We start from the raw sequence: 14,080 nt of genomic DNA on the forward strand, positions 1-14,080 counted from the left end.
AACAAAATTAATTAGTAAGTCTCTTTTTACTAATTTGCTTTAAAACTAGCGTCTAAGCAAAAATTAATATAGTTTTATTTTGATCAATAACTTTTTTGGACAAATTTATTAACAGATTAATTTAAATAGTAACCTGATTTTTTATAATTTTTATGATTAAATTATATAATTATAGTATGATTAAGTTCATTACTTATAATAAAGCAGTCGAATTTTTTACCAGTTCTGTATCGTAAATAGTTACTGCAAGGAAAAAAACTTCACCAAAATATTAACAAATACTTTAAAACTTCAAACGTTGTTAGTTTTTATTAAAATGCATAATAGATATAAAACACTCTCTCAAGTTTTTCTGTGATAGTTTATACGTATTACACTACTTTTCATCAGAACCTAACAGTAGAACCAATTTAGAATTATGAATATTTTTTAACAAAAACACAAAGAGTTAAAATTAACAAAGTAATTAGCGCAATAAATAATCAGTGTTAAGTAATAACTAGTTAAACTAAAATACTACTAATGGTAAAAAAGGATAATTTAACTATATAAAGACACTTTTTTCTGTAATCAATTTTCTTTTGTCAGTACAATTCTTGTTTCTCTAAAAATATGAAGATAGCCTCCGATTTAACGAGATCAAATACACTATTGCAATGATGGATTATTTCAAATTTGGGTATGTCATATTTCCTAGCACAATCTCTATTATTTATTCAAAACACAAGCAAGGTAGATTTTTAAAAAAAAGAAACATGAAAGTTGTTAACCTTAACTGCTAAAAACACTTCAAACAAAAATAGCTGGCTTAGTTCGGCTAAAATTATTATGTAACTTTACTTAGGTTTTTAATATTAAAAAATATGAACGTTTTAAGAAGAAGTAACTTAGTTTTTAATTTTCTAAAAATTCTAAATTGCATTACTCAAAATTTTACTTATGATAATTTACATTTATACATATAAAACTTAAAAAACTATTTACTTAAAATGCAAGACAAAACTTTTCCTATATTCATTTATTATTTTCTATACAGTTCTTAGTATAAATCTTTCAGCTAACTAATAATTTTAAGTTTAAAAAAAGCTTAAATTTCAAAATAATTCTACAAGTCGATTTTAACACGTTATTATTTTAGATTGAGTTCAATTGTTCTGTTAAAACTTTAGAATACTAATTTAGTGTTTCAAAACTCAACTTAAATCTAACTAAATAGTTATGATAAGTAATCATAAAAATAATTAATTTTTGTAAGTTATTTTTTAGCTGTTTAAAATTAGTTATTTATTTCTAAAAGTATAAATTAATGGCAAATGACCATACTTGTCTAAAATGCAAAAAATTAGTCCACTTTGTTATTAATCTAAATTAATAACTACAAAATTGAATGATTATAAATTAATTTGGCTAAGATAAAGCTAATAAAGATATTGTAAACGACTTATTAATATATATATATATAAGTTTAAAATATGATATTTTGAAATGATGGGTATACTTAAGAAAATAGGAACGTTTTCCGACAGTTTTTATAAAGTTTTAACTTAACTAGTTGAATTACAATTACAAAAAAAAAGCTAAAGATAAAACACGACTGGCCATTTAAACTTAGTTTAAGTATACATTAATTTGTGCTTTTCATTACGTAAGTATGTTAGTAAAAGTTTTACAACTATTAATAATTAATTATTTCCCATATATCATTTTTATTGAAATATACCAAAAAACGAATTTCGCATGTAAATTCTGTAATGACGTAATGTTTATATTTCCCTGAAAAAATCATTAGCGAATTTGTTCAAAAAAGGAAATATAATTGATTAATTGGTAATATCTGTGTCTATCATTTTTGAACAGCCTAAACCGGCTGAAAACATTTAGTAATTTGTAATACTAAATATCTTGATATATTTTATATTTTAAATCTGAAATTAATAACAGTCATTACTTTTAAAGTAGTAATTTACAAAAAATTGTAACAAAAATAAAAAGGGTTGTACGTTAATCACATAATATTAAATAATGTAAAATAAGTACAAAAAACTTAAATGAACAAAATTTATTTACCTCGAAATAACAAGAGTTAATTAAAATAAAAATTGAAAACAACTAACTTTCAAAAACTAAGACTTCTTACTAAAGTTTACAAACCTATAAGTAATATTACATTATAAATAAACAACAGCTAGCTAATGTAAGCTAGTAATGCTTACAATCGGATATTCTAAAATTAGTTTTTATGTTTATTAAATTTTTATCTATTACTTAAATATTTTAGTAGGCTCAATTAAAGAAAACTTGTTTATTAAACAAAAAAAATTATGTATTTAATCAAAACAAACTTTATTTGATTAAGATTTCACTAAAATTGAAAATTTAAAACATTATTCACAAGATGTCAAAAAACTAAGCTTCAAAATTACAAAAAAAAATATTTTTATGAAAAGGTTTTTACAAAAAGATTGATATCAATGGTGTAAAAAAATTACATACTTTTACAAAAACATTACTCAAATTAATTTTAATATACGAATACTGTAAAAAAAAAATATTTTAAATTGAAATAGTAAATATATTAGCATAAATATTTTCTTTATGTAACATATCATTATTGTTTATAACGCAAACAGTAAACAATGTTTAAAAAATTTATTAGCTTCATAACGAAAATTAAACGGAAAATAATATTTGACACATATTTTCTGCGAATTCTAATAAATAAAATAAGTAATTAAAGTTAGAAAAAAAATATCTAAAACAGACATCATTTGTTATATTATGAGATTTGAAAATCAACCAAAAATAGTAACCTATTCTTAGGACATTTTCTACCCTGGTAACACAGTTAAAGGAGTTTTTAAGATAACATAATGTACTTTATAAACATTTGTAGGATTTTATTTTTAGATGCAAACATCTAATAACGTCTTGTTTTAAACTTTTATAATTATAAGCAAAAAATAAAAGTGAAAATAAGTAAAAAATATCAAATGAGAAAAAGCATTAAACAGAGCTATAAACAAACTTGTGCAACTAAATATTTTTTTAAAATGATAAAAGTAGTATATTTTAAATGAAATTTTTTTTCAAAACTTATTCTCTTTATTACTTTTTACATTTAAAACTTTTTTTTGTCTACTTTTAAAAAGAACTAACATTTAAAACTATATTAAAAAGACATTTTAAGTCGTAACTGTGATTATAAATTACTGTATTAAATATTCATTCTACTTAAAGTTATTAGATTGTGTTAATATCGTTACAAACTTATTGTGATTACCGAATAACTATTGAAAATAAAATATTTTGCAAACAGCTTAACTAAAAAATTACTTACTTTTATTAAAACCTATAAATTATAAAATTTTTATAATAAAAAATATGTATTTGTAATTTTGTTGAAAACAACTCAAGTGTTCAAACTGTTATAATATAGTGAATTAAGTTCATAAACACAGCTTTTTTTTATAGATAAATTCATAAAGTGTATGTTAAAACACTAATGAGCAAATCTACATATCAAAATAATACTTTATCAAATTTTAGTACAATTCGAAACTTCCAGTCTCGGGTTTTATTCCTCTCGCTAACGCGTGTCTGACTTGCCATCTGAGTTTAGATCGTTTCTTGGTTGTTGGAACAACATAATTGTTTGGAACATAAACTCTGGTTGGTTTCTGTAGAAAAAAATAATTGATATCTTTATTTTATTAGTTGTTGGAACAACATAATTGTTAGGATCATATACTCTGGTTGGTTTCTGTAGAAAAAAATAATTGATATTTTTATTTATTAGTTGTTGAAACTACATAATTGTTAGGATCATATACTCTGGTTGGTTTCTGTAGAAAAAAATAATTGATATTTTTATTTATTAGTTGTTGGAACTACATAATTGTTAGGAACATAAACTCTGGTTGGTTTCTGTAGAAAAAAAATAATTGATATTTTTATTTATTAGTTGTTAGAACAACATAATTGTTAGGATCATATGCTCTGGCTGGTTTCTGTAGAAAAAAAAATAATTGATATTTTTATTTATTAGTTTTTGGGACAACATAATTGTTAGGAACATAAACTCTGGTTGGTTTCTGTAGAAAAAATTGATTTAATATTTTATTATATTTTTAGTTGTAGTTACAATATCAGTATTTGGTACACAAATGTTGGTTCTGTTGATTAAACTTTTATTGTAGTTGTTTTGAATAAATAAGTTTTAATTAATATTAAATTTAATTATAAAATAAATGATTTTTGGTAAACAAACTAAAGTTTGTCTTATTGTATACATATTTTCAAAGCATATTATTATTTTATCAGCAAAAAAAAGCACAAAATTTAGTTGGATCTTGTTACAAGAAATATTTAGTAATTGAAAATTTATGATTTTATTGTTTATTTAGCAAATAATAGTTGTTTTTTCAAGAAACTTCCTAAATACAGCTTATCTCTTAATGGGTTATTTAATATAAAAAGACAGAAATATTTATGTTGTTATAAGTACACATCAATCAAAATTTTAAAAACAATTAAGTTGATTTTGAATAAAATTTCTTGAAATACAAAATAATAAAAAATTATGCATTATTCAATTTCAAATTATAAGGTTCTTTCACATAACGTTAAATATGATAACAAAGTTAATTATATAACACTTATTGTTTTAGGCTTACATTTTAGGTACATCATATTTTAGCTACCATACTAGAAAACTATAATAGGCCTATTGTTGCTGTTTCTTGTTAAATATTTGAATTTTTTAACAGTAATCAAAATGTGCAAGCAATTTAAAACAACAAATCTAAATCTTAAATAAAATTTAGGCAAAACTAAAAGTTTACCAGTAATCTGCATACATCACTATTAGTTGTATTTGTTAAACACCTATAGTATTTGTTAAAACATTTGTTTCTTTTTAGAACAAAATAAGACTTATTGTTGCTGTATCTTGTTAATAAGCAATTTGGACCTGTTTGTACACTAACAAATATATGGTAATAAAATTAAACAACTTGAATTGAAAACAAAATCTTACAGTAGCTGGTTCTTCTTTATATAACATTTGAGCTTTTATTTGCCATCTAAGTTCTTTATGTCTGTTTCCATCTTTAGTGGGTATATTGTTACATTCCCAATGTTCCTTGTATTTTCCATATCTGTGTATAAAGCATATAGTGAATGTGCCTTTGAAAAAGATATTAGTTTTGGATATATATTGTTCAATACTAACTTTGTTTTCGCAATTACTTGTTGTACGATTTTTTTTTTAATGAATAGTACAAAGAACTTATATAATCTTTCATACGCTATTATCAAAATTCAACAAAACTTTTTTTCAATCCTGTACTTTTTTACACAATATTTTTACAGAACATTTGATTTTAAAGAACATGCTAGTCAAAACTAATATACAATAACTGTTGATAACAAAATTTTAAACTTTATTTATGTACAAAATGCGTCGTAAATATAACACAATATAACTATTTTTTAGAATTTTACTAACTTGTCGACAGGGTCTTGTTTTTTCAATTGTTTTTTTGGGTAGACATCTGGTCTTATAACTGTATAAAATAGTATAAGTATTAACAACTTTAAACTAATTTAATTAATGTTTTTAACTAATAACTTTGAAAAATTAGTGTTAATAAATATAAAGTTTCAAAATAATATTTATGTAATTAAAGTTACTTGAAATTTGTTTTGAACTTAAAATTTATACTCCGAAAACAAAATTAGATTAAACTTTTCTGTACTAACAAAACTTGAAATATTTGAAAGTTTTTTTTCAATTTATAATCCAAAAAATGTAAGTTTTGACTTAACTTAACTTAAACTACTAACACGGTTCGAAATACTTAATAGTTTTAAACTTTTTTTCTTTTTTTAATGTAAATAATAATTAAAACTAACAAGAAGGCAATTGAATACTGAATGGTGAATTTGAATCAGCTCTTCTGCCCTGTAATAAATAAGTTGATTCACATAAAAATAAGAAATTGAACCTAGTTTACAAATCCATGTGATGCTATAACTTTATGTTAAGTTAAACAATTACAATAATGGAAATTAAATTGGTTTATAAATTCATAATGATCATTAAGAGCTTAATTAAGAATAAGTAAATAACATACCAGTCTTATTTAATTTTATACCATACCAACAAACATAAAAACTTATTTTTACTGGTCATCAAACAAATTTTTCAAAGTTTATTTTTTGATTGAAAAAAGTTGTTCCATATGAACCAACGTTAATTTCTGTAAAAAAAACACCCTAACCCATATAACTTTAACATGACTTAACAGCAATTGTCAGGTTCCTTTTTTATAACAAAACAAACCAATGGTCTGGCAGTGTGGGGTCTCACATCAACAACCGACGAGTTTTCGCTTCCCGTTTCACTTATGACGTCATAATGATTGTTTCTGAACACCCTCTGATTTTCATCACACAAAAGCGATTCGTTGAACACCTTAGATGTTCCGTCCTTCTGTTTTCTGTTTAAATAAAAATTAAAATTAAAACTTCATGTCAGAGGTCGCAGTTTGCCCAACAAAGCAAAAAAATTAAAAAACGTCCAAGCAAAAAAATTTGTCCCTAACCTCGCCATTTAGTTAAAAGCAAAATAAAGGTTTTAAAATAGAGTTTACAATGTTTTGCTTCAAAATAAACTGTGCCTGTTATGTGTGTTACATGTAACGCTTGAACTTTATTGTTTAAACTATTTTTCAAAAATACTAATAACAGTCATTGTGTTCTGTTTTCCTTTTAATGTATGTTAAAGATTTTTTTTCAGTAAATCTGACTTGTTGCTTTTTCTTTTAGATTTTTAATAAACAATTTTCAGAAAGTTTTAAATTTTACTTACTAAAAATAACAAAAACTATTCCGGAACAAAAAAAAACAACAATTCAAAATGATTTTAAAAGCATAATTAAAAATTGAATAGCATTAGTCTCTTATTTTTTCATTTAAACCTTAAATTAAAGTAAAGTAAAAATTAATTGTTCAACTTCCAACTTACAATGTGATCTTCACATGTACTATAGAAGTTTTTTTTTTCACTCTAAAGATAAGATGCACAACTTTATAATACAAAATTATCATTCAACCATAATTACCTTGACACTTTTCTCTTTTGTATGACCCTGTGTTCACCGCTTGACAGTGAATTATTAGACAATGATGACCTCACCGAAGACCTCATGACGTCATCACCACTCTGCATTACGTCATCAGTGATGTCATTGTTGTCATGACAATCGTCATCGTTTGTTGTTTCCATGGCAACATTTTCTTCATCAACAGTTGTTTTATTTGTTACCTGAGATAAAACCATCAGTCAAAACCAAATATAATCTAAAATCAAAAAATATATATTAAACATGTTATACAGTAATCTTCCTTTATTCTACCAACATATGTTTCTGTGTGTCAACGAATCAACTAACTTCAACTGGGTTGTTAATATGAAAGATAACCCTATTCTTTTATATTAACAACCCAGTTGAAGTGTGTTGATTCGTTGACACACAGAAACATATGTTGGTAGAATAAAGGAAGATTACTGTATAATTTGTTTTTATTTATATTCCAGTGAAGTTACTTCACTAGGATCTTTTGTTAGCAAACAATTAAACCTAAATTTTGAACAGTTATATTAAACATGTGAATAGTGGCTAAAAAAGAATTAAGATAAATCATTTTAGTTGTTGGTATTTTTTGTTTAAGCTTAAATTAAATTCTAAACTCTATCAAATTTATTAATAATTACCAACAAATTAGAGAACTATTTTAAATATTAGCATTTACTTATGATACTCAATAGTAATAAATGTATAAATACTAATTTAATAAATATTAATTGTTTGCAATTAAAAACTTACAAAACTAGAATCTTGATCTGTTAGTACTTCAGTTGTAATCGCTTGGTGTGTATTGCTTGAAATTTTGGGTTTAGGCTAAAAATATATTTATAAAGTTTAAAACTAAAAAAAAATATCAATTGAAAATAGCTTAGAACAAAAGGTGTTACTAAAATATTCATTATATTTACAAAAATGTTAAAGTATTTTGTTTTTATAAAAATTATGCATAAATGTTTCTTTTTCCAAACTCAGATATAAAAATATAGATTGTTAAATTATATAGAACTTAAATTATAAAATATATATTTTTAACTGACTTTTATTATTTGTCAGTTTCAAAGATTTTTTTCAATTTCTATTAGTACTTAACTTTTTGGAATTTTTATTTTTAAGTTTAAGTGCTTAAAAATATAACAACTGAGATTTATGTTTTAGAAAAACTTGAAAACAAACAAACTTGATAATTAGATTGTACTGGTTGTTGTGCTTTAGAAGTTCCTGGTTGCAAAATAGTATTCACATGTTTTGATGTTCCTGGTAGTAGGTTGAAAGCTACTTTAGGTTGTTTCTTTGGTTGTACTGCCCCTGATGATGGCTTGAAAAAGCTGGAGTTGTCTGTAATGAGTGTGATAACATTCAAAATTCAGTAATACATAAACTTTTGCTTAATAGAAAAACAATAAGTGAAAACTAAGTTTGCATTTAATAACTTTAAATATTGTTTAAACAAACAAGTTTTTTTTTATACATTTATATACCATCTGCAACTTAAGGCCATAAGGGGGGTCCAACATTTTTTTTTACTAAAATTAACTTTGGCTTTTATATGAAAGCTTAAAGTACAAACTATAAGCCAGTTTTTATAGAATTGAGAAATATCATTTTTTGTAAAAAATTTCCAATATAAACGTATGGACCGCAAATTTTTGGGGGTTATTATTCTCGGAAATTTTAAAATTCACGAAAAATCTATCTCCTCCTTCATTTTTTAAGCAATCTTCTTCAAATTTTCAGGATACGTTCCTTATAATAAAAGAAAAAAACATTACTTTAGAATTTTAGTAATTTTAAAAAGTATAAATTTTATCACAAAAATTTAAAAAAAGTGTTTTTTTTGAAAAAAAAACATATTTTTACAATTTTTTTTTAATTCCAAAGTAACGTTTTTTGTTATTATATAAAGATTAGACTGTGAAAGTTTGAAGAAAATTGCTTGAAAAATGTAGGAGGAGATAGATTTTAAATGAAATAGTCTTTTTTTGCTGTTTTAGTTTTCCCTTCCCATAGGGAACCTATTATGCAGCCTGACTTTGACTGGTCATATCTCAAAAAATAATTTGAATTTTTTAAAACAAAAAAAAGCATCTTAAAGCTTAAAAAAAACCTATAAAATAAGATCAACTTGTAAAAAACATGGTTTACCCCCCTATGGCCTTAATATCAATAGATTTTTCATTTTGTTTTTTATATTTTTTTACACAAAGCTTTTCAAAACTTGAGAATGAAACTCGTATGGTTTTGAAAAGCTTTGTGTAATAAAATATAAAAAACTAAATGAATAATCTACTGATATTAAGTTGCAAATGGTATATAAATACGTTCAAAAACCTTTCTATAATAGTACTTATTTTTTATACATATTTTTGATAGTGTATTAGCATTAAAATTAATATTATTTCACAAAACTTTAAAATATTAAATTAAATAACTAAATTATTGTAATGAATGTAATATTTTAAATGAATTCACTGATAGAAACGGCTTTGGTTAAGAAAACTAATATGTTTGACAAAAAATATTCCAAAAATAGCTAACAATTTTTCAACACTTATACTGCCAAAAATATTAAAAAGCATAAGAATAATTGGTTACTTTCACTATGTTTCAAAATGTGAAATCAATTATATGTAGTTAATAAAAAAAAACAATAATACCTAAATCAGTGGCAGTACTGCCAGTAGTCCAAGACTGGTTAACAGAGGATGTATCACTTTGAATTAGACTGTGAAGGTCTGTAATAAAAACAGTTGGGTAAGTTCAAGTATGTATTACTTTAAATTCATTAATCTGTAAAAAAGTTAAAAACAATTAAAACTAAAAGTGATAAAAATTATCATTTTTAGATTGACTGTGTAAATATGCTAACCGAAAATTAATTACATATAGTCAAATAAAGTAATATCACTTGAATTGAAACATGTAAATACATTTAAATTAAGGAAAAAAGAAGATTTTTTTTTTCTGTTCTTCTATTTATTTTACCTTAATAATTAAGCTACACTACTTACATTTTTTTCACCACAAATTTAATTGAAATTGAAATAATTAGTTAAAATTTATTTCTTCCTTAGTTTTTCAAACCAGTTTCAAACTCAAGAAAACTTTACTCAAATTATTATAAAAATTTGTTTTGTAAAGCTTCCAAAAAAAATTATAATAAAACTTAAAAATTACTTCTTTTTACTTATTGCAATTTTATTCAATAAAAATATGATATGTAAATAAAATGGATGATTATTTAATCAAGATTGAAGAGAAAACTTTAAAATGATTGCTTAAAAACTATAGGAGAAGAGTTGAAATTAACTACTGTTTTTTAAATGTTTTAGTGTTCTCCTGTGTATCCACTGTGGCCTTCAAAGAAAAATCAAAAATGCACACATAACAAAGTGAGCTACTCTTTTTTAGAATCTATTCTTTTCATCTGTTTTATATTTAAAAGATTATAAAACTTAATAACCTAAGGCCATGAAGGGATCCAACATAATGTTAAAAAAATAAGTATTGGATGTTATTTTAACTTTTAAAGAATATATTACAAAGAGTTTGAGAGCCTCTAAAAATCGGCAAAACTTACTAAATAAAATTGATTGCAGTGGGCAGTTATTTCAAAATATTTATAGTAGTAGTAGTAGTATATATATATATATATATATATATATATATAATTAAAACTAAAAAAATTTTAATTAAAGCAATAATACAACACTAGTAATTAATAAACTAAAGGTATAGGGAGAATTATTTAGAATTATTTTGAATTTTTTTATAAAAATACATAGGATCTTACTTTAAAGCTTTAAGTGTATTCTATAAGATAGTTTTTATAGAACATAAACTTTTTTATGAACTTAAGAGATATAACCAGTTTTGTATAAAAAAATCCGGTACAACGGGATCAAAAACTTTCAAGACTAATTTATATTAACTTTAAAAAATTGCTATTAAATTAAATTGCTATCTTCTTCTTATCTTTAAAGCATTTTACTTCAAACCTTCAGGAAGTGTTTTATTTTTATATCAATAACAAATTTGTGTTTGAAAAAAGAAACATAATAAAATTATGACCAAACTTTTTAAATAATTATTATTTTTATTTATTTTATTTAAAACTAAATTTATTAAAAATATAAAATCTGCTTTCTACAAGCTGTTCAAATTTTATTAGATATTTCTCTGAAAAATTTTTAAAACAATTGCTCAAAAAATTAAGGATGCAATAGATTTTTAGCAAAATAGTTTATTTTTCCTTTTTAGTTTGGGCCTCCGATAGAGAACCTTTAGAACTCTCTAACTTTAATTTCTGATATCTCAAAAGTTACTTCAAACTTCAACAAGCAGTAAAAAAATAGCTGGTATCTTTATTAATCATGTAAAAAATAAAAGTAAATTCCTAAAAAAGTATTTTACCTCCTATGTCTATAAGCACTAAGTTGTGAGTCTTTACCTTAATTGTGAGTTTAAATTTGAAAATAAAAAGATACAAACTTATGTTAGAAATTACAAAGAACTTGAAAAAAAGTTATCACAAAATTTATCTACTTTTCCATTCTTGAAACAGTTAACTTGAATAATATTTCAGGAGAGTTTTTTTTCAAGATTACTAACAACTTGAAAATTTTTAGTGGATAACAAAAAAAAATAATTTCAAGAAAAAAAACCAAAATTCAAAAATAGTCAACTTAATGTTAGAATTTTTTTTATGTGTTTCCTAAAAGCTTTTCAAAATTTCTTAAAGACTAGACTGAAATGCTTTTTAACACTCAAAAAGTGTTTCAGAAAATATGTTTTTAGTAAAATACTCTAAAATTTTGAAATGTCTTCTGTTGTGCACCTATTGAACTTTGATTTAAAATTAACTATTAATTTCAAAAACCAGTAAAAATTCAACTATTAACTTAGATTTTGGTGTAAAAACTAATTGTAACTTTTAGAAAACTTTGTTTACTTATTTAGTCTTTGATGATTTTAAATTTTTATCTTAGCTACTAAACCAATTAACACTTTAAAAATAAAAATTTTGTTTCATAAATTTGAGAAATCAATGCTTTCAGGTTTAATAAAATAGTAAAAAAAGTAAAAAAAAATTAAAAATACTTTGTAGTTGCAAATTTAAGGTATCCTTATATATTTAAGAAGTATTTGTTTATTTAGTACATTTAACTTTATTAAATACTATCTTATTAAAATACAGGAATTTATTTTAGTTTAGGAAAATTTTTTTTTAAAGTGCTTGACAAAATAATTACCTTTTTTAAACTGTTGTATTCTTTCCTGAGATACATTGAAATAACCAAGAGCTTCTAATTGCTCTTTAATTTCTTCATCAGTAAATTGTATGTTTTCCATTTATATGTATTCTTATACTTTTCAATAAGTATATAATTAATTATAAATCAATTTAAATTTATTTAGTATATTTTGACTTAAATGTTTACAGTTGCTTCCAGTTTAATTTTCGTTCTGCATGAGTGGAGAACCGCTTGTACAATTTTTGTTGTTTAACGAAAGTTGAATACCAGGGTCAAAATATCATACTTGCATTAATATTTTTTTGCATGCTAGAAATCAACATTTAAAATGTACAAACATTTTATTGTAATCTTACTTTTTTTTTTACTTTTTTATAACTTTGACTAAGTTAGACTTCAAAAAACTGTTTAACGGGTCAAGTAGAAAAAACATGTATTTTCTATTTGTAGTATTAGTGATCAATGTTAAAAAAATATTGTTTTATGTTACATTTTTTTCACATGCTATAAATGCAAAAAAAAATCTAGAAGGATTTTTATTTACATATTACAAGAAAAATAATGAATTACATATTTTTAAGCATAGATATTTTAATAGACGTTATGATTTGATTTTGTTTAAATAAAAAAATAATAATTTGATTTGGTAATACCGAATCATTACGTCGATAAAATAAACAATGATTAATAAAATATTTCTTTTTGCTGTAATGAAACGAGTAAATTCTAATTTTTTTTTTGTAACAGGTAAAAACTTACAATATATTTATAAGTTATCAATTCATCTCATCAGTGTATAACCGAATAAAAACTTACTATTTTGATTTTAATTACTTATTAACTGCTTACTTATTATATCAAAAAATAGAAACTTAATTCCACTTTAAAACTAAATATTTTTTTAGTAAGAAGGTAAACTAAACTTTTAACAAGATTTAAAACAAAAAAAAGTTTTAAACTATACAAAAACTATGTATAAAAGGTCAACATAAATCTACCTTTAACATTGAAAATTAATTTAATGTTACGAAACATCTTTCTTGTGTACTATTTACTAAAGTCATTTGCAAACTTTAGCTTATAACGTTTTTTATAATTTTCCAAAAATAAAGTAACGGCAAGATCAAACCAATTTTTACCACTGATGTCTGCTTGTCAATAATATTCATAAAAAAAGCATAATTTTATTTATTCCTGCCTGAATGAAGAATTTACTTCATTATAGTTTTTTAAATGTTGTAATAAGTTTTTATGATTTATATTTAATTTTTTAGCTTGTATATTAAATCGAATTTTGGATATTTCGGTTGAAATATTATAATCGTTATATTTTATGTTGAATTAATGTAAATAAATAGTTTTTATTTTAAATTATTTTAATTTAAGTTGTGTTCAAACCAATTATTGTTGTTTCATTCGTTGTTTTAAAATTTTTTGGTACTTCCTGTTATTAAACTGCCTTGTAATAAAATTTAAACTCGTTCTTTTTAATTGCATGATTCGTTTATCACTTTTTTATGTATTATAGTTTTTTTTGTGGTTTTTTATCATTATTTCGCTAAACAAACATTTTTATAATTTAGTATTATGTAACTTTTGATCACATATTTGCTTTGTTGCTTTCTTTGTTAAAGTAATTTTAAGAACTTTTAAGAACTATATTTAAACTCTTGTATT

General features: G+C 22.8%; 1 protein-coding gene across 1 annotated transcript; it reads right to left on the reverse strand.

The window, feature by feature from the left end:
• Nucleotides 1–3,229: 3,229 nt before the first annotated feature.
• Nucleotides 3,230–12,556, reverse strand: LOC145829767 (centriolar and ciliogenesis-associated protein HYLS1-like). The gene is made up of 10 exons (XM_082937636.1): nucleotides 12,401–12,556; nucleotides 9,806–9,883; nucleotides 8,329–8,486; nucleotides 7,890–7,964; nucleotides 7,125–7,327; nucleotides 6,344–6,500; nucleotides 5,914–5,962; nucleotides 5,507–5,564; nucleotides 5,036–5,156; nucleotides 3,230–3,677 (listed from the first exon to the last, which is right to left on the reverse strand). Exons 1-10 carry the CDS (start codon nucleotides 12,498–12,500, stop codon nucleotides 3,543–3,545), a joined length of 1,134 nt encoding a protein of 377 aa, XP_082793762.1. The 5' UTR covers nucleotides 12,501–12,556; the 3' UTR covers nucleotides 3,230–3,542.
• Between the last annotated feature and the right edge of the window lie 1,524 nt (nucleotides 12,557–14,080).

The sequence above is a fragment of the Thalia democratica genome, chromosome 2 (genome assembly GCF_965202585.1).
Source record: "Thalia democratica chromosome 2, ktThaDemo2.hap1.1, whole genome shotgun sequence".
Taxonomy (NCBI): domain Eukaryota; kingdom Metazoa; phylum Chordata; class Thaliacea; order Salpida; family Salpidae; genus Thalia; species Thalia democratica.